The sequence below is a fragment of the Grampus griseus genome (genome assembly GCF_964374135.1).
Source record: "Grampus griseus genome assembly, chromosome: 7".
In the NCBI taxonomy this organism is placed as follows: domain Eukaryota; kingdom Metazoa; phylum Chordata; class Mammalia; order Artiodactyla; family Delphinidae; genus Grampus; species Grampus griseus.
The window spans coordinates 766,449-793,290 of NC_139001.1; the positions used below are offsets into that span (position 1 = coordinate 766,449).

Consider the following 26,842-nt stretch of genomic DNA (forward strand, 5'->3'; position numbering starts at 1 on the left):
GCGTCCACTGCAGGCGGAGGCCAGGCGCTGAGGGGTGAGGGGAGCCCTGCGGCCCCATTCACCCGCCCCACAATCCGGTCCTCCGGCTCCAGGCGGGCGGAGTGCAGCCCCTCATCACTACCCTCCTGCATGCGGCGCCTACCCCACTGGCTTACCTTCCTGAGCAATGCAACTCGCCCCCGTCCCCGGGGGCAGTGCTTTGCTCCCCTCCCCAAAGGACCTGGGGAGGTGACCACTCCCAGGTCCAGAACCAGGACCCACTCAGCCTGGTTCCCCCAGTGGGGCCGTGGGCGGCACTCAGCTCCCGCCCTCCAGCTGGGGGGTTGGGAGCACGACACAAGGAAACAGACCTTGCCTTCTCCAGGACCTAGAGAGCAGCGCTTACTCTCGGAGGGCCCCTAGGACGTCGGGAGTGGGGCCTGGCCCTTCAAGGTGGCAGGGAGGCAGAAGCCTCTGCCAGTAGGAGCCCATGCAGTGGTAGGGGTGGGGGAGCCACCCTGAGAACAGGCGGAGTGAACGAGGTTGTAAGGTGCAGCGAGAGCCCAGCGCTGGGCTGTGAACGGGGAGGGGACGGGGTGGAGAGTTGGGGGCAGGAGTGGGATGGGGTCACGTGCGGTCAGCGGCGCCAGCCTTGCAGGGAACTAGCCGAAGGCCAGAAGGTCCTGAGTCTCCCCACCACCGTCCCAGCCCCTGCACTGGGCTGTGTCCTGAACACTGACCTCCAGGGCCCCCCGGGGGGCTCACCACCACGCCCAGTGCTTTCCGGTGCTCCCAGGGCCCCTCCTGCCTGGTACAGCCCCACCCGCGGCTTTTCAATGTTGCTTCAAACAAAGCACTTTCACGTCCTGCCGGTCCTCCAGCCCCGGACCCACACGCTCACCTGCTACTTCGTGAAGCCTTTGCCGATCGCCTCCCCTGAGCCCCCATCTGAGGTGCCCCCCATCGAGCCCAGAAACATCTGCTGTGTACCTTGTGTAGGGAACGCCCTTTGCGCCTGGTGCCAGAGCCTTGTGTATGCTTGCACCCCACCCCCCAACTGTGACCATCAAAGAGCAGGGATTAGACATCCCTCCTGCTGACACGAAGAGCGACTCCTGTCCCGCCTGCCCACTAAGACACTGGAATACTTGGGATTCCACACTTTACGACTTCTGGAACGCAAGGCTGGGCGGCCGGTATGGTAAGGGACACGCAAGCCAGGAACCAGGAAACTCAGGGACTCTAGGGGGACTTGCCAAACAGTAACTTGAACACGTTTCCTTGACCACAGGGGCTCTGGGGACAGAGAGGAAAGCTTAAGGTCCACCCAAGGGGGAGTCTGCTCACATGTGGACGTGATCCCCCAAGCTGCACTCCAAGTAAGGTGTGCTAGAGATGGGCGAATCAGCACACACGTGCGCACGCACACACACGCAAACGCGCACGTACACAGCTGCTTGCAGGGTGCTATAACGAGGTGCCGTGGACGGTGAACAAGCGCGCGCACACACACACACACACATGCACACACACACCTGCCTGCAGGGCGCTGTAAAGAGGTGCAGTGTCCCCCACAATTCACATGTTGGAACCTAATCCCCAACGTGATGGTATTTGGAGGTGGGGCTTTCCAGTTCCACCTTCAGGATTGGTGTTAGTGTCCTTATAAAAGAGGCCCCACGAGGGTCCAGTCCCTTCTGCCATGTGAGCTTACAGCCAGGAGGTATCGTCTGTGACCAGGAAGCGCTCTTCACCAGACGAAGGACCTGGCGCTTTGATCTTGGACTTCTAGGCTCCAGAGCTGTGAGAAGTAAATGTCTGTGGACAAGCCCCCAGGCTGGGGTATTTCTGCTACAGTGGCCTGGAGGGACCAAGACAGTAAGGAAAAAATCTCCCTGTGGTTTTGGAACCACAAGTTAGCCTTGGTGCAGTTTTCAGCCTGGATTCACAAAACCTGGGTGGTTTAAAAAAAACAATAAAGCTGAAAATTTACTTCAATGTGGTCCAAAGGTCGTCAGAGCCCCTGAGAACCCGACCTAAGCAAATGGCAGTCCTTTCTGGAGCACACCACGTTCATTCCAGGTTTCAGACAATTTTCAGAGTCCCAAGGATAACATGCAGGTCTTAGGTAAAAATTTTTTTAAAAAACCACCAAAGACACAAGGAAACACAGCACCATGACCACGACCTAGCAGAAACAATAGACTCACACCTTGAAGAAGTTCAGATATTAGAACGTCAGACCCAGACTACAAAATAACTGTTTCCTAATATGCATCAGCAAACACACGAGAGGCTTGAAAGTACCAGTTAAGAGTGAGATAGCTGGAAAATATCCAGAATAACGTCAGAATTGCTAAAGCTGAGAAACACCACGTTTAGGATTCAAGCCTAACAGGCAGGTTTAAGGGCGGTTGGACACCAGAAGAGAAAACTGATGACCAGGAGGGTAGATTCTACCTTCTATCTACCACGTAGACCAGGGGGGTAGAAGGAAGGAAAGTCTGGGAGGTTAAGAAGCGTGGGAGGGAGCACGGGGATGGGTAAGGCCCACGGGGCGGGAGAGGACAGGGGAGAGCGGGACGTGGGTGACACCGAAGGAGGTGACCGCTGCTTGCCAAGGACAAGGGGAGCGCGGCATCTGATGAGTCCTCAGCAGGATAAACACAAAGAAACCTGCGCGTCTGCGGCGGGAAGCTGGCAGGAAGCTGGCAGGATGCAGTCACAGAGAGCGGCCGCTCACAGCGGCCACGGCAAGAGGACGACGGCCTCCGTGGCGGGCCAGCAGACAGAGGACGGGGGTCTCTAAGGCGCTGAGAGGAAGAGCCGCCGGCCAGCGACCAAGGGGGAATAAAGACCCTCGATAAACCACTGCCAAACTGGACGCGAGGCCCGTCTCCAGGGCATTTGTTTCCCTAGTGGCCAAGGCGGGGGCGTGGTGTGTCTCCCACGTCTCCCCAACCCCACGTGGGAGCCCGGCCATCGACGACCACCCTGTGATGACAAGCGCATATTACCTCTTGGCGTCCCGTCCCCGTGCAGGGGTGGCTGCAGCAGGAGGGGCCGCTCGGCTTCTGACTGGAGCAGCTGTCCAGCAGGAGGAGCCCTGTCCACACAGTGGGGTTGGGCCTCCCACCCCGCCCGATCCGTGTGGGCAGTGCCGAGACGGCCCCTCTGAGATGGGCTTGTCCGAGGGACACCTGTGCAGGGTCAGCCTGAGGCCCAGGCACCCGGGGACCAGCTCGGCCTCTGCTCCTGCCACGTCTGGGGAGAAATCCTGCCCATGGGGCCCGTGGCAGACGCCGGGAGGTCCGTGGGGACATCCAGGGACGATCGGAGCAGAGGTTGCAAGCCCAGCGGGGATGTGGACAGGCAGAGGCGTGGGGTGACCCGTCTCAAATATGTCCCCTACCTCAAGCTGGACGTCCTGCCCCGGTGACCAGCCCGGGATGGTCAACACAGTATCTCCCCCCAGCAAGGCTGAGGCCTGGAGCCCCGTGCCGTGACCCCGTGCCCCAGGGCTGCGGGTTTCAGAAGAGGCTGCGTGGGCCCTGCTGGGCTGGCCAGGGAGTGGGGGGCTGTGGTGCGGCCCAGGCTCCTGTGTCTGACCCCGAGTTGGGCCTGCAGAGACTCTTCTCTCTAGAGCAGCTCGGCCACGCCAGAACCAGGGCTCGGCCCTCACTCTATTTTCCAAGCCCAGCCAGGCGTCCTTCTCTCAAAGCGGGGGTCTTCCCACGCAGTGTCCCCCACCCTGCAGACTAACGTGGCCAAGCCGAGTGGGGGACATGGTGTGGCGGGAGGCCAGGGGCCTTGCCCCCAGGAGGGGCCGTGGCAGAAGCCAGCTCTCCGTTTCCCTGTTCCTGCCCCCCACCCCGACCCCGGCCACGGGAACCAGACCAGGCATGCCCCTGCCCACGGGCGAGAGCCGGGGAGCACCTCTCTCTGGGTCCAGCGCTGCCTCTCCCGCAGCTCCAGCTCAGCCCGCAGGAGGAGCACGCTGTGCGTCGTCCCCGCCAGCTCCTCGGCCAGTCTGTCGTTGGCCTTCTTCATGTGTCCTAGCTGCTCCCGCAGGAGGGTGTTCACCTGGGAGAGGCCGGTGCTCCTGTACGGGTAGGGACGGAGCGGCGTGGCCATGGGCGGGTGGCCTCTCCCTACAGACGTGCTCAGACAGCCGGGCCCCGAACCTCCTGGGCCCAGACGACCCCAGCTCGACTGTGCAGTGCCCAGACTGCCCCTAAGAGGCACTGGCCACCTGCAGCGGTCCTCAGTGGCCCCGCCAACGGGGGCCAGCCTCTGGGTGCCACCCCGGCACGCCCCCTCCTGCCCTGACTCGCTTGCTCTCCCCACCTTCCGCCCCTCTGGGCTCCCCTGGCTCTGCCACACAACTGTGGCTGGCTCCTAACTCCAGGGGCTGGGAGACCATCAAGAGGGTTAGGGCTTAGGAGCCTGGCCGAGGGTACCAGGGCTGGGAAGGTACCCTGCCGCGCAGGGCGGGGGCAGAGGGAGTCAGGCCTGCCCCGTGGAGGGGGCAGCTCCTCTGGGACCGTGGGGGTCTCTCTCCACCCAGGGCAGGTCTGCATGTGGCTGCAGTCGGGGACCCCAAACCCTCTGGAGCCCGCACCTCCAGGCTAGCCGCGCGGCCACAGGGACTTCCTCTGCTCCTGTCTGCTCTGTGGGCATCAGCCTTCTCCTGGCTTATTTACCAACACCCTCCACCCCCCTGCTCCAAAACTGGTTTTCAAAATGCTTCTCAGCACTTTTCTTCCTTATCCAGAGTCCCTGAGGATGAACCAAGGCCGGGAAGTCTTCCACAAATGGCTTAACCTCCCCCAGGTCTGGAGACAGAGCTGGCCGTGGAGTGGGGGCTCATCCCTCCTGCTGGCCGCCCTGCAGGGTACGTGGAGAGATGCCCTTCCCTTCCGCGGCTGTGTCCTGGGGCTTGGGGCTACTTCCGGGGGCACTGGGGTATGACACACACTTACCAACGGTGCACAAGTAAGCCCGATCATGAAATCAGAGCGGCTTGAAGCCAAAGGGGCCTGGGAGTCAGGGCCGGAGTGTGAAGTGGACTGGGACTGAGGGGAGAACCCTCGGGCCCCCCAGGATTGGCCAGGCCAGCCGAGGGCCAGGAGCAGCTCAGGCGGCCTTCCTGGAGTTCAGGCCAGAGCCCCGGCCTCAGCAGGCGGTGGGGGCCTGGGGTGACACACGAGGGAGCAGAGGGCCAGGGAGGCCCCATGACCTGTGGGACCTGCACTCTCGCCTGAGGCCCTGGGGGTGGTCCTCTTCCCCGTGCTGCCCCTCCTCGTGCTCCTCCTCCCTGTGCTGCCCCTCCCCGTGCTGCTCCTCCTCGTGCTCCTCCCCATGCTCCTCCTCCCCGTGCTCCTCCTCCCCATGCTGCCCCTCCCCGTGCTCCTCCTCCCCGTGCTGCTCCTCCCTGTGCTGCCCCTCCTCGTGCCCCTCCCCGTGCTGCCCCTCCTCGTGCTGCTTCCCGTGCTGCCCCTCCCCGTGCTGCTCCTCCCCGTGCTGCCCCTCCCCGTGCTGCCCCTCTCCGTGCTCCTCCCCGTGCTGCCCCTCCCCGTGCTCCTCCTCCTCGTGCTGCCCCTCCTCGTGCTCCTCCTCCCCGTGCTGCCCCTCCTCGTGCTGCTTCCCGTGCTGCCCCTCCCCGTGCTGCTCCTCCCCGTGCTGCCCCTCCCCGTGCTGCCCCTCCCCGTGCTGCCCCTCCTCGTGCTCCTCCTCCCCGTGCTGCCCCTCCCCGTGCTGCCCCTCCCCGTGCTGCCCCTCCCCGTGCTGCCCCGCCCCGTGCTGCTCCTCCCCGTGCTCCTCCTCCCCGTGCTCCTCCTCCCCGTGCTGCTCCTCTCCGTGCTCCTCGTCCCTGTGCTGCTCCGCCCCGTGCTGCTCCTCCCCATGCCCCTCTCCGTGCTCCTCCTTGTGCTCCTCCTCCCTGTGCTGCCCCTCCCCGTGCTGCTCCTCCCCGTGCTGCTCCTCTCCGTGCTCCTCCTCCCCGTGCTGCCCCTCCCTGTGCTGCTCCGCCCCGCGCTGCCCCGCCCTGGAGCCACCTGGGAAGAGGTGTCAACAGCCCCACGGCACAGTGGCGTCCGCTGCGCAGTGACGGCCGAGCTCCCTGCTGCCCCACTGCCCTGCCTGCCTGGCCTCACCTCTGCTCGGCAGCCTCTAGCCGGCCGAGGGCTTCCTCCAGGTCGACGCTGTGCTTCTGCTCTGACCTCCGCAGCCGAGCCTCGGTGGCCTCCAGCCGGGCCTGCGGCTGGAGAGGGGCATTAACCCACCTGGCTGGACACTTCCAAGCCCAGCGGGCTGGGCAGCTTTGGCACAAAACCCTCCCAGGGACGGGTGAGAGGGCTCCCCTTGGGTCCCTAGTTGGGGCGGGGCCAGGCTGGGATAAGGGCTGGGGTCGAGCTGGGGTCAAGCTGGGTCTGCTAAGACGGGTCAGGCGGGCAGCCGTCCGTGCCATGGTCCTGTGCCATGTGCCCACGGCTGGCGGAGTGGGGGTCCAGGCTCTGGTCCGGCCACATAAGGGGCAGGACGGCCGAGATGCAGAGCAGGCCTGGGGTCACCCCCATGGGAGTGAGTGAGCTTAGGGTCCCGCCCCTGCAGCTGCCCTCCTGCCTGTGCTCGACCCTCCGTCTGCTCCCAGCCCCTCATCTAGCGGGTGGGTGGGTACCACACCCCCAGTAAGTGGGCCTGGCAGGGAGGGGAGCCCCCCAAATTGGGCCAGGTGGACCCCGAGCCTGCTGGAGCCTGAGCAGACGGGGACCCGGGGCTCTGAGGGGAAAAGGCAGTGCTGGGGGCCCCGACCCGAGGAGGCCGGCTGGTGGGGGGCTGAGGCAGGTAGGTCAGGAGAGCTGAAGGGCACCCTTGTGGCACGACATGGGGCCTGAGTACAGGGAGGTGAGTGGCCCCCGCAGCTACCAGTGGGATTGGAGAGGAGGGCCCGGGGGTCCAGCCGAGCCCAGGGGCCTGGGCGGGGGCTGGGAGTCTAGCCGGGATGGAGGTGCCCACGGAACCGTCACGCGGCCCCTGCTACCACCATCCGCCCGCCCATCTGCTTGGGGGAACCTGGGGAGGCTGGGCCCCTCTGCGGCCCTCACAAGGGCTGCTGAGCCGCCTGCCAGAGCTGGCACAGGCCTGAGTTCAGAGCTCACTGACTCACGAGGTTTCCTAATCAGCCGCGGGATTTCTGCGGCTTCTATTCCCATAGGGCCTCTAGTTCCCAACATCTCCCCACCCTGTGCTAGGAAGATCCCCGCCCCGCCCCGCGCAGGGCCCAGGGTGGGCGGGAGACGTCGTCCCCTCCGGGGATGAGGAGGGCTTTCCCAGTCTGCCCGGGGGTGGGGCTGGCGATGAGAACAGGTGTGACAGTTCCAGGTGGGGGCAGGGAGCCCCTCCCTCTGTGGGGCTGGTGACGCCGCCTATCCCAGGAAGCCCTTGGAACCCTCGAGGAGACGAGGCTGACCCAGGGCCCTTGGGCGTTCGGCACTGGTCACTGGTCATGCCGGAGAAAGACCTGAGTCAGGTCTCACCCAGCAATGGCAGCGTGGCCCTGGATAACTCGGACTAGCTCTGAGCCTCAGTTTTCTCATCTGGAAAGTGGAGTCATCTGCCCTGCCACGTAGACCAGGGGGACTCTGCAGACACAGGGGCTCCCAGTGTGCCACACTGTGGGCCGGGCACCCCAGCCCAGTCCTGCCTCAGAGGCCATCATGTCTTAGAGTGGCAGACATGGGACAGAGGCTCTGGCCTAGCAAGTTTCGTCACCTTTCTGCCTCGGTTTCCCCATCTGTCCACCAGGAGGCCCTCCCAGCCCCACTGGTCGTGACCAAATGGCCTGTTGCCACAGCCAGTCACCCTGGAGGGCACCGCGCTGCCCAGGGCACTGAGGACAGAGGCCCAGGGGCTCCGTCCGCCCTCGGCCGTCGGGGGTGGGGCCAGTCCTCGGCGGCCGCCAGGCGGTTCCTTTTGCTCCCGCTCCTCCCCTGGGCAGTTGCTGCCACGTGCCCACGCTGGGCTGGAGGCCAGGGCCAGGGGTCAGGAATGCCCCAGCCGCCCCCAGGGCTTCTGGCAGGTGGGGCACAAGTCAGTGCTTAAGCTGGGGGGGGAGTCCTGGGGGACCCCGGGGCCGGGGAGCCCCGGGCACCTGTCCCGCTCTCACCGGTCCCCTCCAGCCTCAGCTTCTCTAGCCACCGCCCAGGGTCCAGCCGTGCCATGGCTGACCACTGTCATTCCACGTCCTGAGACGCGCTGACGGATCCACCGGTCACCCCGGGCCCGGCTGCCACCCTCTGGCTGCCACGCGTCCCTACGCACGCTCACCTGCTCGCTGACTGCGTGGTACCTGCCGGCCGGCTCGTCCCGCTCGGCCCCCGCCTGGGCCAGCAGCTCCTCCAGCCGGGACAGCTCCTCCTGCACGTGGGCCGAGGCGGCTGGCGGCTCCCGCAGCGCTGCAGGCGCAGCAGCAGGTCAGCCTGTGGGCAGGCCAGCCCCCAGCCCGGCTCCCTGTCCCGCCGCCGGTCTGCCGATCTGCCGGGACTGACCCGGGGGACCCCGATCTGGGGCCGCACCTCGGCCGCGGGCCTCCCTTCCTCTCCTGCCGTGGACATCACGTTTCACCCCGGTACAGACCCGTGCCCAGGGCGAGCCCCAACCCAGTTACAGCGTCCCCCTGGACCCTGGGGATCCCACACCCCCGTCAGGCAGTGAGAACTGCTGACTCAGGGTAACCAGATCTCACCCCCAAGTAGTAAGTTGCTGTTCTAACCACACAGTGGGCTTTCTTTTTCCTTAACACACAGTGAGGTCCCCAGTTCCTCTAGGAGGCTGGAGAGCCCCTTATTTCAGAAAGGGGTCTCGGGACCCCCGCACGAGGGGGTCGGGGCACACTCTGGGGCCAGGCTGCCCTACTGGCTGGGTGGCCTCGGTGCAGGGACCCAGCCGCGCACGTAGCCGTGACAGACAGCGAGAGGCACCGCGAGGGGGCCCGGGGGCTGGGGGAGCAGAGTTCTTGGGGGGGGGGCTGCTTAGCGTCCACGCCTCCTGAGTGTCACCCTTTAGGATTTCATCATCTAATGAAAAATGAACATAATTAAATCAAGACTGGTGGGCACAGATGTGTGACAAACCAACGCAGGGCTAGGTGGGCATGGTCCCTGTGGCCTGGTGGTGAGCGCGCCGTGGGGATGGGCTTCTGACCCCCGGGGACGATGCCGTGGGAAGGTGTGCTTCTCTCCCTAGCACAGGGGAGGATGATGGGCCGGGAGGGGCCGGCCCGGTCAGGGGACAGTGAGGGGCTTGGCTCCCTGAAGCTGGACTCTGACTGACGGCTCTGCAGCCCCCCTGGTGGCCCCCCTCACCTTGGGGCGGCTCCTCGCCCAGGCTGCCAGCCACAATCTCACGGATGCGGGCAGGCACGGGGATGGGTGAGGCCCGCCAGCCTCCCCCATGCACGGTCAGCGCCCGGTCTTCTCTGCTGGCCATGGGGCTCAGAACGGTGTCCTCCAGCCTCTGAAAAACACCGGCTCAGAGATGCCTGGGGCTGGCAGGTCCCTGGACAGCTGCCAGAGCCCCACGTGAACCCACTGGAGTTAGTGGGCGCTGCCACGGGGCTCCCATACGGTGGCAAAGTGCGCTGGAGAGGACTGGGTGAGGTCACCAAGGCCCGTGCCTTGGTTTCCCCACCTTTCAAGGTGGGAGGGCACCCTGCCCATCCTGGCGCTGCTCTGAGCACAGGTGAGGAAAGAAGAGCTGGTCCGGAGAGCTCCGAGCCTAGGGCACCACCTCGTCCCACCCTTCAGCGCTGCTCCGCCTCTGCGGGGGCTGCACTGACCGTCGTGGTGGACCTCTCCGGGGACGCTGGGAGGCAGGCTCCTGCCTCTGGCCCTCCTGGAGCAGGCAGCCTCCCAGTTCTCACAGTGGGGTTGGCAGGGAGGGGTTTGAACCCCACCCAGCAGGCCCAGAGCCCCACGGCAGGAGGGGCTGACAACAGCAGAGGGACAACTGGTAGAAGGTCCACCCACACACCCCCCTTTAGGACAAGGCCAGCCATGTGGGGCTTCCCCGTCCACTGGGAGGGGCACGCGTGGGCCCTGGGCCGGGGCAGGGTGGGAGCCGAGGGAGGGACAGTGGGTGGATCGTGGGGACGGCCCTCCTTCCTAGCCGCCTAGAACAGCTGACCATCTGTGGCAGAGGTCTGAATAGCCCCGGACGCGGGTAGGAGACCCTGGGTCTTGGGTACCCAGAGACTGGTGTTGGGGTCTTGGGCTCCAGTTGGCACTTTGCCTCGGCCCTGGGCATTCTTGGCTCCACGACGATGGCACCGCCGGGGGAGGGCCTGGGCTGCCCTCCAGAGCCCAGGGCCGGGCGGGGCCTTTGTCGCCAGGTCTGTCGTGGTGCTGACCGTGGGGGGAACTCGTGAACGCTGCAGGCCGAGGCAGCCACTTCTAAGCCAGCATGAACATCTGGACGTGAGAGGGCAGCGAGGCAGGATGGGCCTGCACTCAGGACAGTCCGTAGCTGCCCACCGGCCCTGCTGCCTTTGCGATATGAGCTGTCAGGCAGTGAGTGAAATAGCAGAGGGTAACCAGACGCTTCCCAGGGGGTCCTGGAGATGGATGTCCCCTCCAGTGACTCTCTAGGGCGACAAACCAGGGTCCTCCCATCACCCCCGAAGGTCCCAGACTTCTCAAACTTATCACCATATGCCCAGCCCCTCCCCACCCCTGGCTTCCCAAGAACCCCCACCCCGAGACTCCCCAGATCTCCCTCCCATCCCAGGGCCCTGGTGAGTGACCACCGCACAGCCTCCTACCTGCCTGTCCTCTCTGATCCCCCCAGCTCTCCCTGAAGACCCTCTCAAGGCCTAGACCCCTCCACCTGGCTCTGACCCTCAGGCCTGGGCCGGTAGGGATGGAGGGCTTCCTGGGTGCAGCCCTGCTCCCCCCACCCCACTGCCCTGGTACAATCTCAGCCCGTCCCCTCCTCCTGAGACCCCAGCCTGGTCTCTTCCGCTCACGTCTGCCTGGACACGAGGCCTGCCCCTCCGTCAGCACCAGAGTGGCCAGGGCGACCCCGAGACCCGGGCTCTTGCATGACACCTGGTGAAGCCACGTTCCCATCCCAACAGGAGCTCAGTGCTGGGCAGACACTGAGCAAACTCGCGGGACTGAATTCCACCGCCCCCCACGGGGAGTGAGAACCCTGGCTCTGGTTCACCTGGACCCCAGTCCTCCTTCACCTGCGTGTAGGAATTTGAGTCCCCTGGGAGGTCTTGGGAGGCACCTTGACTACTCCCCCTCGCCGACCCCCCTTCAGCATGACTTCGGGTGAGCAGCCTCCCTTGAGGGGAGGGGACGAGGTGCCTGCTGGCCCCTTTCGGCAGAGCCCGGAAGGGGGCGCCGAGACCACCAAGGCCGCAGGCAGGGGCTCAGCCATCGTCCGCCCTGAACCCCCTTTGCACTCAGGGAAACCGAGGCCCAAGGGGGAGGCGAGAGCCACCTGAGGCCCGCGGGACTGTCGAGTCCAGGAAGGCCCCTGCCCCTCCGCTCTCCACACCACCCTCCCCGCCCCAGCGTCCGCGGCGCCACCCGCTAACGGGAAGGCAGCAGCGGCATAAACTTGACTCATTCCTAACATTTACGGAGGGTCAGTTATTAGCCGAGACGTCCCAAGAGGAGCTGGGCGCGTAATGGGTTCCAGCTGCGGCCGGGTGCCTGCGATGGGCCGTGGCCCAGCTGGAGCGGAGGGAGGCAGCGGGGTCAGCACGGTGGGGGTGCGCGGAGGCCCTGGGGCTGCCCCCTCCCACCCCGCCCCACCTCCTCCCCCCCACTCCCCCCTGTAATGGGGGCAGGGAGGGGCCTTCACCCAGGGCAGGTCACTGGGCCTGCACCAACCTCTGGCCTTGGGGCTTGGTTCCCCCTGCGGCCGCCCGGGACCCCGTGATGCCACCTGCAGCCCTGTGGGCCAGGGGTGGCTCTGGGTCAGCTTTGGGGGGGGTGTGCTGTCTGCCTGTGACCGGGCAGTGCACTGGGAGACTTCTAGAAGCCCCCCTCCCCCCCTCGCAGTCTCAGCTGGTCAGAGGGGACACCAGAGCTGGGCATCAGCTCCCCAAAAGACCTCAGACTCACAGTTGAGCCTGACCATGTCCCCTCCTCCTTTCTGTCCCCAGCGTCCTCCTCCCCATCAGCTCAACCAGCTTCTAAGGACCTCAGGGAGGTCACAGCCCCTGCGTGACACCCCCAGTGAGCCCTAGAGGGGGGCCTGTGTGTGCGGCCCAGTGGGGCGGCCATCCCCTCCTTCCTCGCCGCCGCCCTCGCCGTGTGGCCCTGTGGATGGGGAGGGTCTCCGCTCCGAGGACCCTGGGCTCCCCTCTGGGAGAGGTGGGCTGGGGCCCCTGCTCTGCCACTGCCGGTGCACTGCCTGACCTCAGGCATGCCACCTGCTGTCCCGAGCCGTGTGTTCTCATCTTTGAAAATGGGGCGTCCCAGGGACCCGGGGGCTGCGGCTCTGGGGACCCCGCCCTAACCCCACAGGTGAGGACATGAGGCGGCTGGGGAGGGCGGGTGGAGCTGTAAGACAGAAACGGAACCCACACGGAACAATCTCACTCTCTCCCTCACTGGTGACCAGCATCGGACCCCCGAGTGGCCCCTCTGAATCCGCAGGCTGCCCAGGCACAGATCCCCAGGGAGAGGAGCCCAGCGACTTCTGGAAGGAAGATGAGGGTGCCCCATACCCAGAGCCCAGTGAGGGAGACCCCTGGGTGGCCCGGGTGGGTCCAGATGAGCCCCGTGGCAAGGCAGGGAGGGGCGCCAGAAGCCCCGTTGAAAGTCACCCTGCGAGAGCGGGTGTCCAGCGGGGGACCTCAACTCAGCCAGCAGCGTGAGCGAGTCAGAATCCTGGGCCCCTCGGCAGAGTCGGGGGATGGTGGGGGGGGCGCCCCTGGCCAGCAGCCTGGGTCTGGGGTGGCGGAGCTCCAACAGTGCCACCGTGTGGCCGCAAGGGGCGCTGCAGGAGCTGTGACTGCCCGTCGCTCGAGGAGGGAGGCTGGGGCTCCTGGGGGCGGCGGGAAGGCAGAGGCTCCCTTGCTCATGGAGATGTGAGAAGGGCGTCACCTCTCAAGGTCTCCCAGCACCCGTTTTATATCTGTCATCTCGGCTGGAAGGGAGGCTCAGGGTCTTGCACTCACGGGCGGCAGTGTTAGGCCTGGGCCCCTGCCCGTGGGCCCCCAGCACCTTCCCAGTGGCCCGAGATCAGGACTCCGCAGGCACGCTGGCCTTGGGTCCCCTCCCCGAAGGCAGAGGAATGGGGGTCGGCCCAAGCCTGGCTTCCTCCTCCGCCTCTGCCCCTCAGACCCTCCCCAGCACCCCCACAGGGCCCCAGGCACCCCAGGGCCAGGCTTTGGCCCTCGCCAGGCGCGGGCCCAGCTTGAAGAACACATCTGAGGACAGGGCCTCCAGCCAAGTCCAGCCACCGGACGTCTGCTTGCCATCCTTCCGTGGCTTGGCCGGCTGCAGAGAGGGCCCTGGGCCTGGGTGGCGGCCTGCCAGGCTCCGTTTCCTTAGGAAAAAGAGCTTCTCTGTGCCTGGGGTAACCCCTGGCCCCCACCGTGCTGTATCTCAGCACCACCCAGTTTCAGATCTCTGTGCATCCGTTGAGCCCTCTGGGGCCCTGGGCATCACCCCAGGAGCCGGGTCAGGCTTCTGTGGGTGGTAGTTTGGGCCTCAACTAACAATAAGGGGGCAATCTGGGCCAGGCATGAAAGCAGGCACTGGGGATGGGGGGACAATTTCTCATTCATCCCCGCTTCCCCAGCCCGGCACCGTCAGCGCTTGGCACGCAAGCAGGCTCAGACACAGGTCACTACCAGAGGGACTGAAAGCCAAGCCCAAGGTATGAATCACAACTGAAAAATGACTCATGTCAAGGGATGACAGAAGGGCAGCATCCTGTCCGTCTTGTTTGCTACTGTGTCCTCTGTGCCCACACGGACTTCCGGGAGGAGGGCGCCGCTGAGTTGGACCTTGAAGGATAAATAAGAGTCCAGCAGCCAGAGGGGACAGAGGTCAGGCGTCCAGGTGGAGGGACCAGAGGAAGAGAGGCAGTCTGTGCGGGGCTGGGGAGCAGGGTGCACGGGAGCCACGAGGCGGGAGAGGTAACTGAAGGCCTTTAACATCCCCGTGAGGATGGTGGCGCCCCGTCTTCGCTTCTGAACGAGGAAGGGAGACATGTCCCATCTGATTGGCAGTGACCCTGGCTGCCGTCCACACAGGGCTTGGCCACACCTTGGCACTCTCAAACCATCCCGGCTCCTGTCCCGAGGATGGGCCCTCACTCACCCAGGCTCTGGGGAGCCCCCCAGACCACCTGTCTCACCCTCGTACAGATGGGGACCCTGAGGCAGACAGTCAGTGGCAGGGCCAGTTCAGGTCCAGAACCTGAACACCACAGTGCCCTCCTTTCTGCTCAGGGGCAGCTGCGACTTCATGACTGTGCCAGCCCTCCCGGGCCTCCTGACAGCACCTCCTCCCTCTCCCCGGTGCCCCTCCCTTCCCCCCTCCCCCTCAGACCTTCCCACTTTGGAAACTTAAACCATAAACACCTCTACAAAACCCGTGAGTGGAGAAGGTGTGTGTGTGGGGAGGGGAGGACGCAGGACACAGAGGACCCAGGGAGCCAGCCCTCCCTCCACAGTTACTAGAACAGCCAGGTAGACTGTGAAACTCCTACTCCTGAAGACGTCAGAGAGCCACGGAAGCAGTGGGGGAGATGGACCGACACTCAGGGAGAGGTGAGCGGCAGGGCGTCCTGGGCTGGGTGGGTGCTCTGAGTTTGGAAGATCAGCGACAGAGCCTGGGAACGGAGCGACCCTCAAAACAGAGCCGGTTTCTCAGCTATGATCATTTTAAAAGTGGTAACAGCTTCCCAACACGTCAAATACCTAGGAGCCAATGTGCTAACAAAGTATGTGCAGGGCCGCTCCGTGGAGAGCTACGTTGAGTAAAACTAGCAAAAACGTAAATGGAAGAATGGAAGACAGCATTGGAAAGCCGTCAGTCCTCCTCAAATTAATCTGCAGATTCAATGAGATCCCAATCCGAATCCCAGCAGGGTTCTTAGTTTGTAGAAATTAACAAACGGATTCTAAAATTCTTATGGAAGAGTCAAAAGTACGTAGGGAGGGCTTCCCTGGTGGCGCAGTGGTTGAGGGTCCGCCTGCCGATGCAGGGGACGCGGGTTCGTGCCCCGGTCCGGGAAGATCCCACATGCTGCAGAGCGGCTGGGCCCGTGGGCCATGGCCGCTGAGCCTGAGCGTCCGGAGCCTGTGCTCCGCAACGGGAGAGGCCACAGCAGTGAGAGGCCCGCGTACCACAAAAAAAAAAAAAAAAAAAAAGTAGGTAGGGAATCGTGAAGAAAGCTTATGCTCAGACGTAACGACACGTCACAGATCCACAGGGACGAAGACAGGGTAGCGTTGGTATAAGGACCAGCTGACCAGGGAAGAGGCCACGAACTCTGGAAGTATATATGCGCACATGCACACGCAGACACACGTGCGCAGACACATGCACACACTGGTGAGTGACAAAGGTGACACAGTGCAATGGGGAGATGATGGGATTTTCAGTCTGGGGCAAGGCCCACTGGCTTTTCATACGGAAGGAAACGCGTGGTGGTCTCCACCTCACACCGTACACAGAGGTCAATTCCCAATGGATTGCAGATTTAACTGTGAAAGTAACACAATAAAGCTTTTAAGAGAAAACAGAGAAGAACCTCTTAGTGGCCTTGGAGTAGGCGAGGTGTGTTTCTTAAATAGCACACAAGCAGCAGTAACCTAAGGTGGGAAATGGACAGATTGTGCCAGGTTACAGTTAGGAACCGTTCCTCAAAGCACCGTTACAGGGGTGAAAAGGCCACCCACGGGAGGTATTCGCAATACACGTATTTAATAAAGGACTTGTTTCCAGATTAGGCCATCAAATCGAGATCAGTAACAAGAAGGGAAGGCACGACCCCACGAGCAAAACGGGCACATGGTAGAGCAGACGCTTCACAAAGGAAGATGTCTGGAGGGCCCGTAAACACAGGGAAATGTGCTCGGTTTCATCAGTCATCGGGTAAACGATAATTAAAGCCATAGAGCAATACCGCTGCACATCCCCCATAATGGCTGAATAGGAAAATGACAGGAATGCCTAGTGCTGGCGAGGATGTGTAGCGGCCAGCCCCTCACACGCCGCGAACCCATGCAGCCACTTTGAAATCTGTGGGCGGTGTTCACTGAAGCTGGATGTATGCAACCTGTGACCCGGCACTCCTGTGGCTGGGTGTGCACCCAACAGAGACATACACATATGGCCCCCAAAGATGTGGAGCAGAACGTTCGTGGCGGTGCTGTTCGTGGAACCACGCAAATGGCCATTAGCTCTAAAATGAACCATTGCAGAAGTGTGGCATATTCACACACTGGCGTGCACAGCCAACTAGAGCGACGCGCTGCATTCCACGAATTTCGCAAACGTGGTGTAGTACCAAGAGCGTGTGTGTTTACACACTCACGTATACGGCTCCATTTCCCTGAAGTCCCCAAATGGGCAAGACTAATGTATGTTGGGGGAGGGGGCTTCTGGCATTCTGAGAATGCTCTGCTGGGGCGGGCGCCAGCCACACGACGGGCTCAGTTAAGCTGCACACTTAGGATGTCGGCACGCTTTTGTATGCATGCAAGGGCCAGTTTCTAGAATGCGGGGCTCTGCTCTCATCCCCACACTCTGTGTACAATGACTTTCCATCCATTCTCCAACCTACCACGTGTCCACCACTCCCACCCACCCACTCAACCATCTGCCACCATCTGTACGACAGTCTCTTCCCCTACCCACCCGAATGTCCCCTTATTCCTCCGTCCGCTGATCCTGAGCTCGGCAGACTCTATCTGTAGGCTAAATCCGGGCCTGCCGCTTGTTCGTAAGTGAAGTTTTCTTGGAAAATAACTACATCCATTTGCTCACACAGTGTCTGTGACCCCCTTCATGCTCCAGTGTCAGAGCTGAATAGTTGCTACAGAAACTTTATGATTTGCAAAGCCTAAAGTATCAGTCATCTGGCCCCTCCAGAAAGTTTGCCAGCCTCTGCTTTAATCCATGTATCTACTCATCCCACCCCCCCATCCCACCCCACCTCATCCCATACCACCTTCTCTCTTGCACTAAGGACATTGCTCCAGCAATCCTTCCTTATTGCTTACGTATCAGTTATTTTTCTCTCTATCAGACCATTCTTGTCGACGCAAACTGTCATAATTTATCCTCGCCTTAAAAAGATGTATTGCCCCTACGTGCCCCACGAGTTACCCTTGTGGTCAATGTCACCCATGACCCCCGCGCTGTTGAATGCCGTGGTGCACCGAGTCTGTGCTTGACCTACTAGCAGCACTTTGTGCTGACGGTCGTTCCTCCTCCCTGGAGCTCTCCCCTCACGAGGTTTCCAGACATGGCCCTCTCCCAGTCACTCTCACCTCCTTGGCCTCCCCGTCTCGGTCCCCTTGGCCGGTTCCTTCTCGCCTCGCCCACCTTTAGGTGCGGGTGTGCACCCGCTCCTTTTCCTGGGTACAGTCTCCCCTTGGGATCTCACCCAGTGACCCACATGCCAACGGCCCCGGACATCTGGTTCCAGCACGGAGCTCTTCTCTGAAACCAGGCGTCCGTTTGCCCCCCGACTGCCTCCGTGCGGACGCTAATCAGCTTTTCCACCTGACGACGCTCAAAGCAAAACCTCTGTGCACAGGGTAGTTAAACTAGATGTAAAGAAAAGCTTGAAAATCTCTATATGTTTGAAAACTAAGGTATTTATACCTTTAGATAATCCAGGGCTAAAATAAGAAGCCACAGTGGAAATTAGAAAGCAGTTTGAACTGGGTAAAAATGAAACTTATTATATCAGAATTTATGGGACGCAGCTAAAGCCTTGTTTAGGAGGAAATGCATACATGAAAGAAGAAAGTGGGAATGTGAAATGATGCCACCACGGTGGAAAACAGTATGGAGTTTTCCCAAATTAAACATGGGATTACCGTAGGATCCAGCAATCCCACTTCCGGGTGTACACCCCAAAGAAGTGAGAGCAGGGATTTGAACAGGTATTTGCAGCACTATTAACAACAGCCAGAGGTGGAAACAACCCAAGGATCCATGAACATATGGATGGATTACAAAATGGGGCCCATCCATACAGTGGGATATTATTCAGCCTTAGAAAGGAAGGACCTTCTGACACAGGCTACAGCATGGATGACCCCTTAGGACACAATACTAAGTGAAATAAGCCAGACATGAAAAGGCAAGTATCGTATGATGCCACTCATATGAGGTCCCTAGAGGAGTCAGATTCATAGAGATAGGAAGTAGGGTGGTGGGTGCCAGGGCTGGGGGAGGGGGGAGGGGGAGGGGGGAGTTCGTGTTTAGCGGGGGCAGAGTTTCAGTTGGGGAAGATGAAGAAAGTTCTGGAGTTGGATGGTGGCTGTAGCTGCACAATGTGAATGTACTTAATGCCATTGAGCTGTACACTTAAAACTGATGAAAATGGTAAATTTTATGTATATATGATTTACCACAGTTTTTTAAGTAAAAAAAAAATTTTAAAACAAAGAAGGCTGCAAATCAACGAGCTAAGCACGCATCTCAAAATATTAGAAGAAAAACAGCCCAAAGAACTGGAAAGCAAAGGAATAAAAAGTATATAAATCAATGAAATAGAAGACAAAATACCGTACAGAGGATCCACAATGACCGGTATCAGCAATGCAAAAGGAGGCGTCAGTTCGGGGTGACCAGCTCATTGCAGCCTGCCAGGGACTTCCTCAGATTGGGTCCTGGGTGACCCCTGGGTCTCAAGCGCCTCAACACTCAGGGGCAGGTGGTTACCTGCTTCAGAGCCTCAGACTTCAAGAAGACAGTAAGAGGATATTGGGAACAACCTTGGGCAGTAAATTTGAAAATTTATATATAATAGACAAGTTCTTAGAAAAATACCGTTAATCAAAACCTAACCCAAAAGAAAGAGTCTGAAAATTCCTGAAGCTTCTAGAGGAACTGGGCCCAGAATTACAAATCTTCCTGCCCATCGGCCTTCTCCACCGCCTCTGCGTCCAGACCCTCAGAGAATCCAGCTCTGAGGGTGGGCCGGGGCCGGGGTTGACAGGGGCAGCAGCTCCGGCTGCAGCAAGTGGGGTGTCAGGAGCTCCTCTGGGCAGGGGAGCACATTCAGGTCTGGTCCCCCAGGAGCCACGCCTTGCCCGGACTCCTCGGTTTCCCCGTCTGTAGCTGGAGGGGCTGGAGGATCCCCCCTCCTCCCCCTCTGGACGGGCCTATCCGGGCATCTTGAGGCGCCTGCTGCCTGCTCAGCCCTGGAGTAACCACCGCGATCTCCATCACCGTGGTGAAGACAACAGGTGTTGGCTGGGCGGGCAGAGCGGACCTCGGCCAGGGCTCCCCGTGGCTTTCAGATGACGGTTTCCCACGGGCAGCGGGAGCTGGGGGGCAGCCACTTTTGCCAAGCACCGATGCCCACTGCCGGATGTCGGCACCATCCTGTGTTTCTCCCTCAAACCAGCCCGTAACCATAGCAACTTGCTTCGACTCTCGAGTCTCTATTTTCCTGGAACCCAAAGGCGTGGTAGAATCCTCACAGGCTGACGGGGTGCCTGGCTTGGAAACTGGTGCGCAAGCGGCCCTCCCTCCCCTGACCCCCCACCGGCCCTCATGGTCACTGGCACCCAGGGCCTCGCAGAGCTGGACCTCACGGGAACTGGACAGAGAAAGTCACCCCACCCAGGGCCATCTTGTCAGCCTTGCTGTCTGCATCACCTGATTCAAATATCCTGCCCCGGTCGTGTTCTGTCCTGCGTGGGCACCTGTGTGTGCGCGCGCGCACGTGCGGCGGCTCCGCCGTGTTGTTTAGTCACGGGGACAACTGTCGGCAATTACTCTTCTGCAGTGACCTGTCTGTCTGCACAGGGCCACGTCACCCCCCATCAGGCAGCGCACTGCTGAGAGTCTAATAACTGCGTTAATAAACAACTCTGAGTCAGCCGGTTCCCAGGGGTTCGCTGGGATCCCTGAGGGGTGAATCAGGGTGGGGACTGTCTGGCTGTGATGGCCAGCGGGGGGCACTTAAGAGGGTGGGGTGGCAGGGCCGGGCACGGGCTGGGAGTAGGGAGTGAAGAGGAGGGGGCGTGGGGTAATTCCCAGTCGTTATCGTTGTCGCTGTTGTTTTTGTTATGCAGGTGGGTGCTATGAAGGAAAACCGAACCAGCACTTCTGGAGCTCACAGACTAGACACTGGGCACGGGCCACCCCGATGGGCGCACGCCTCTCCAGGGGAGCCCCCGCTGATTCCCACACTTGGCCCCAAGGCAGTAGTGAACTAGACCCCAGAAGGTCGGGGTGGGAGTGCAGGCCGCAAGCCTGAGGCCCAGAGAGGGGCGCTGATAGCCCGAGCCCACACAGCACGGAGCAGGGAGGCTGGCCCTGGGGCTCAGGCCCCCGGCCCCCAGTTCAGTCTCTCCCCAGGCTCCTGTCCCGAGCAGAGTCTGCACCTGTGTGCACCTGTGTGTGTACGTGTGCACCTGTGTGTAAGGTGCCTGTGTGTGTGTGTACGTGTGAACCTGTGTGTGTACGTGTGCACTTGTGTGTAAGGTGCCTGTGTGCGCGTGCGCTCACGTGGTGCTCATGCTGACCACGTGAACACGTGGAAAGTGCCCCTTGGAGCCGGGGAGGTGTGGCCTCTCTGTGCAGGGTCCTTTCCCTCCCCAGGTGCCCTTGGGACCTGCTCCCAGGAGGGTGCCAGAGGGCAGCCACACAACTGACCTGGATCACAGCGTCCAGCCCCAGCCGGGGCCGCTCGGCAGAGTCCCCGTTGCCTGGCTCGCTGGAGGCGGAACTCATCGTGGGCTGGGGCACAGGACCCAAGGGAAAGCAGGGACTCTGCTGCCGGTGAGTTTCCTCCTGGGACCCTGGCAGGGCCAGGACCTCCTTCTGTGCACCGACCCCGCACCTGGGCAGCACCTGGCTCCTCTGTCCTGGGTGCCCAGCTGCCCTCTCTGGGTTGGCGGGACAGCGTGGCTGACTGAGCCCATAGGCGTTGCTGCGGCAACCACGACGCTGAGGGCTGGTTTTCCCTGGAAACAGGAGTGCAGGCCCTGTTGCCATGGGGACTAGGGAACGCTGTTGTCCAGAAGCTGTTCCCCAGGAGACCTGGAGAGGCCCTGGGTGAAGCTCTCCGCCTGAGCGACCACACCCGGGCGACTGGCCTCTCCCCCGGGCCCCCAGCCCTGCAGGGAAGGGCCCTCAGCCCTCCACTGAGCAGTTGCCCAGGAGGAGTTGTGTGCTTGGTGGCCACACACCAGGTAGAGGAGGCGTGCAGACCACGGGTCCTTCCTGATGGAGAATCATAAACTGTGACTCTTGTCCGAGCATTTGCAAAGGAGCTTGAGTTCAGTAGTGCAATGCCGTGTAACAGGTGCGCAGAGCCTGCGGAGGGGAGGTCACCTGCCCCAGGCCCAGAGCAGAGCCCGTCTTCCTCACCTGCCCTCGGATGCGCCTCTGGAACCTGACTTCCCTCTGGAGCCCGTCAGGTGACCTGCCGCGTGGCTTGTGCACTTCCTACTTCACTTCCTCTCACCTGAACCTCCCCGGAACCACACAGACCACTGGCAGCAGCTGACCTGTTGTGGGTGGTGATGGGAGAGGTCCCTGCAGGCCCAGAGCTCTGTGCTCCCCAGCCTGGGCCTCTGCAGTGAGTGTGGCTCCCCAGTGTTCCCTCCCCTCAGGGGATCCTCCTTCAAATTTGGACCTTTCCCAGCCGGGCTAATGCCGACAGGAGTCCCTCTTGGAAACGGGCAGCCTCTGGAGGGGGGCCCAGCAGCGGGAGTGACAGCCCCTCTAATGAAAGGAGGCCAGTTTGGGGCCCTGGGGACGGGGGGTGGTCCCCAGACTCCCAGAGACCTGGGCTCTTCTGAGGCAGCTCAGGAGTTAGAGGTGGCCTGCCGGGCAAGGCCAGAAGGGGCCAGCAGTGAGGGTGGACACTTAGTGGGTCAGCGTTTTTGTCCCCAGGGCTGCCAGGGGCGAGACTGACGGGGTCCAGGCCACTTCCTCAGAGCCGAAATGTACGACGGTGCTGCCGTTGCTTAAAGGAAGCTCTCCCCAAGAAACGCGTGCCCTCTGTCTCCTCCTGGTGTCCTCAGGCTGCCCCCACCCCCCCCACCACCCGTGAGGATAGCCACGAGCGTGCCCTACGCAGGGACAGGACAGGCTCTTGGCCGGACACAGCCCCGCCGGGCATCACTGGACAGTTTGGGGGACGGGGGACAAGGCCATCCTCTGAGCACGGCCCCTCTGGATTAGTGGCGACTTCTGGCTTCCGGAGGCTCCAAGCAGAGGCCCAGATTCTGACCGCCATGGCTGGGGCGCCAGCCTGGTACCCAAGGCTGCCTCTAGCTCCTGGAGCCCTGGACCCCTGTGGGCCCCGAGGACTGAGCACCTGGGGATCTGGGGAGGGGGCTGGGGAAGGGACAGGCTCGGCACTTCCTGCTGCCCGGAGGCTGGGCCTCATCTGCCCCCAGGGAGCTGGGCTCGGGGGCTGGGAGAGTGCGACCCTGCCCTCTGGGGAGAGCTCCTACCTGGGGGGCTCAAAGGGGGGTGCTCGGACAGTGGGGGGATGAGAGGCTGCAGAGGTCGGTGTGAACACCCGTGAAGGTGACTCAGACGAGTCCAAATAAGACTCCGCCGGCCGGACACAAGGGAAGTTGGTGCCCCTCTGGCGGGTGGGGTTGTCTAGCCTGTACCCCACCCCTCCCCACCCGGACACCCGCCTCGGCCTGTTCTGCCCCCTTGAACACTCGAGGCTGAGCAGAGCAGCCCTGTGCCCTCTGGCCTTACCCTCACCCACCCCAGCACCCTCTCCTCCAAGACCCCTTCTCTGGCCCCCATGCCCCCACCCCCCTAGGCTCACACGGGCCCCCTACGCACCACCCAGGGCTTCACGGCCCAGCGTCTGTGCTCGCGGCTTCTCGTCCTGGGCCATCAGTGGGCCGGAGAGCCCTCAGGGAAGGGCTCAGCCCAGGGCCTGGGCACAGCCCCCGGGGAAGGCTCTGGAATGAGAGAGGGTGTGATGGAGAAGCTCACCATAAGGGGGGTCCCAGTGGGACGGGCCTGCAGGCAGGGTGGGCTCAGGGAGGACCGCGGCTGTCCTGACCCCCTCCTCATGGGCTCTGCTGGCCGGCGCCCTGGACCCAGCGCCTCCCCCTGCGGCTTGGAGAAGGCCAGGGCCCCCAGGCAGCGAGCGCCGTGCTGTGGCCTCACCCACCGGCCCCTGCCCAGCACGTGGCCACCCTTGTCTGTGCACAGGAAGGTCCCTCACCGTCAGGGCGTCACCGCGTTTTGTCACAGTTCCCTCCTTGAAGCAGGAGCCTCGCTGGGTTCTCCTCAGCCCCTGCTGAGTTTACAGTGACAGGTCACCCATAAACTCCCTCAGGACAGTCCGCAGTCCTGGCCGTGCCGGGCCCACGTGTGGACAGGGGGCCCCAGGGGGCTGGGTGAGGAGTGGGGAAGCTGAAACAGGGCCAGGCTGGCCTCACCTCTTTCTGCCCCTCGCCGGCCCCGGGGGCACCAGAATTTGCCACCCCTGAGCCAGACCCTCCCCAAGAGGAAGGGACCTCGAAACTCCCAGGAAAGCGTGGACTTCCCCATGCTCAGGCCACTCCGGCCCTTGGACGGCCTGACAGACGGAGCCGGGGTGGATGCCTGCTGCGGACATGATGGGGGACCCTGACGTGTCCTCTGAAGACGGGTCACATGCAGGGCAGCCTGGGAAGAGGGTGGGAGGCCGGGAAGGGGCGGGCTCCTCTGTCCCAGCCCCGTGGCCTCTGGGCCGCAGGTCTCGCCGTAATCGGCCCTGGGACCTGGCTGGCGTTTGTGCCTGTCTATGCTCCTCTGTGACCCTGTGCCCCGGGCCCCCCCGCCTCCCGTGTCCCCAGCAGACGTCTCTCCTGGCAGCCGGTTTGGTGGGACGGCCGGCGACAGCTCCTGAGAAGAGGGGCTCCTACTGGCCGCTGTGGCTCAGCTGACCCGGGTCCACCGCCTCTTTGGGGTGTGTCCCCTGCAGGTGCTGGACAGAAGTAGCCTGAGAATTCTGCTGTGGCACCAAAATGCAGCCCTGTTCTGCCCACTGGCTGGGGCGCAGGCTCGGGCACTGCCCAGAACCGCTGACTGGTGACAAGGCTGACTGTCCCACTGCCCGCTGGCCCCAGGCTGCTGGTTGCCATCTGTGCGTCTGTGCCTCCCGGCCATCTGTCCACGCCTGAGGCCTGGCCATGAGATAGCAGCGGAGGCCCTGTAACGCGGGGCTTGGGAGGCTCACAGTTAGGGACACTGCCGGCCAGCCTCTTGGGGTCACCCCAAGTGGGCCCCTGGGCACGTGTGCTGTGGGAGCGGTATCTCACCGCCTTCCCTCTCTCTCCAGCTCTGGGGGCCTCTCTCGGCATCCAGTCCACTGCCCGGAGACCATGAGGGGGCACATCAGCCCTGGTGTTTTGGGGTGGGGGATAAGTCTCAGGACGTATCCCAGACAGGGGATAAGTCCTGGGAGGCCACCAGGAGCAGAACCCAGCCTGTATTCATCCACTGGAAGGGCTGCCCGAGACTGCTGCCCTGGGCGGGCTCTGGGGGACGGTCCTGGGGAAGGGGTGCGGGGATGACGCATGGGCCCTGCCCCTGGCACCTGCTCTCACGGGGTGGGTACAGCGGAGCACCAAGCTCTGCATGACGGTGAAGACGGCAACCCGGGGGAGGGTGCCTCTGCCTGGGGCACCTGGGAGGTGTGGTGCTATCGGGGCATTAAAACCCTGCCACGAAAGTCCTCACCGTCAGAGCTGAGACACGGGGGATCCTCACCGTCAGAGCTGAGACACGGGGGGATCCTCATCGTCAGAGCTGAGACACGGGGGGTCCTCATCGTCAGAGCTGAGACACAGGGGGATCCTCACCGTCAGAGCTGAGACACAGGGGGATCTTCATGGCCTTGGATTTGGCAATGATTTCTTGGATATGATACCAAAAGCACAGGCAACAACAAAACCAAAAATAATAGACTGGATAAATTGAAAACTTCTGTGCATCAAAGAAGCTATCGAGAGAGTGAAAAGGCAACCCTCAGAATGGGAGAAAATATTTGCAAATCATATATCTGATATCGGAATTAATGTCCAGAATATATAAAGAACTCCTACAACTCAACAACAGCAAACTCCAAACAACTCAATTTTAAAATGGGCAAAGGCCTTGAATCAACAGCTCTCTAAAGAAGACATATAAATGCCAATAAGTCCATGAAAAGATGCTCAACATCACTAATCGTTATGGAAATGCAAATCAAAACCACAGTGAGATATCACCCCACACCCATTAGGATGGCCACTATCAAAAAACCCCGGAACGGACTTCCCTGGCGGTCCAGTGGTTAGGACTCCGAGGGCCCAGGTTCAATCCCTGGTCGGGGAACTAAGATCCCACAGGCCGTGCTGCGCGGCCAAAAAGAAACCAACCAACCCACCAACCAACCAAACAAACAAAAAGCCCCAGAAAATCACAAGTATTGGCAAGGATGTGGAGAAATCAAAATGCTTGTGCATTGTTGGTGGGAATAAAACATGGTGCAGCCACTATAGAAAACAGTGTGGTGCGTCCTCAAAAAATTAAACATAGAATTACCACGTGATCCAGCAATTCCACTTCCGGGTACAAACCCAAAAGAGTTGACAGCAGGGTCTCAGAGAGATATTTGTACCCTCGTGTTCACAGCAGCGTACTTCACAACAGCCAAGTGTTCGCTGATAGATGCGTGGATAAGCAAATGTGGTCTGCGCATACAATGGGACATTACTCGGCCAGAAGGGGTGCAGCACTGACACAGGCTACAGCACGCATGAACCTTGAAGACACTGTGCTGAGTGAAATAAGCCAGCCACAAAAAGACAAACGCGCCGATCGCACTCGTATGCGGTCTCTAAAGCAGTCAAATTCATAGAGACAGAAAGTATGGTGTTTACCAGGGGCTGGGGGAGGGGGATGGGGAGGGAGAGTTTAAAGGGGACCGAGTGTCAGTTTGGGAAGAAGGAGAGTTCTGGAGATGGATGGTGAACTTGGTGGCATGATGTGACTTTTTTTTTTTTTTTTTGCGGTACGCGGGCCTCTCACTGCTGTGGCCTCTCCCACTGCGGAGCACAGGCTCCGGACGCGCAGGCTCAGCGGCCATGGCTCACGGGCCCAGCCGCTCCGTGGCATGTGGGATCCTCCTGGACTGGGGCACGAACCCTTGTCCCCTGCATCGGTAGGTGGACTCTCAACCACTGCGCCACCAGGGAAGCCCGTAAATATTTTTAATGTCATTGAATTTACACTTAAAAATTGTTAAGATGGTAAATTTTATGTTATATTTTTTCGTCACAATAAAAACATCTCAAAAAGAAAAACAAAAACAACTCAAATCTGCCGGCACCACCTGGGGATCAAATTCTTCTCCCCCACCTGGCAGCTTCGATGAGCCCTAGTAGCTTCTTCAGTCCGGGCTGTGAGATAGATGCCACGTTCTAGGGGAGGGCGGGAGTGACTCCGGTCTGGCCCTGGGCTGACTGACTGGGCCTGTGCGACAGAGCTGGGTCACTCTGCGTGACGCCAGATGACCGTGTGGCTGCTCCCTGGGCCCCTTTCTCAGCCCCCTCTTCCCCAGCCCTGTGCCGAGGCCCTCAGGACCCTCCTCTCCCCATAGACCCCTGCCCGCCCCGTCCTGGGCTGTGGCG

At 61.6% G+C, this 26,842-nt stretch overlaps 1 protein-coding gene across 1 annotated transcript in view; it reads right to left on the minus strand.

The window, feature by feature from the left end:
- Nucleotides 1-20,933, minus strand: part of CROCC2 (ciliary rootlet coiled-coil, rootletin family member 2) — a gene marked incomplete at both ends in the record, with an annotated part of 68,882 nt that extends 47,949 nt beyond the window's left edge. Inside the window, 5 exon segments of the mRNA XM_082658246.1 lie at nt 3,916-4,081; nt 6,135-6,241; nt 8,308-8,435; nt 9,345-9,495; nt 20,856-20,933. Coding sequence (XP_082514372.1) covers nt 3,916-4,081; nt 6,135-6,241; nt 8,308-8,435; nt 9,345-9,495; nt 20,856-20,933 — 630 coding nt within the window.
- Between the last annotated feature and the right edge of the window lie 5,909 nt (nt 20,934-26,842).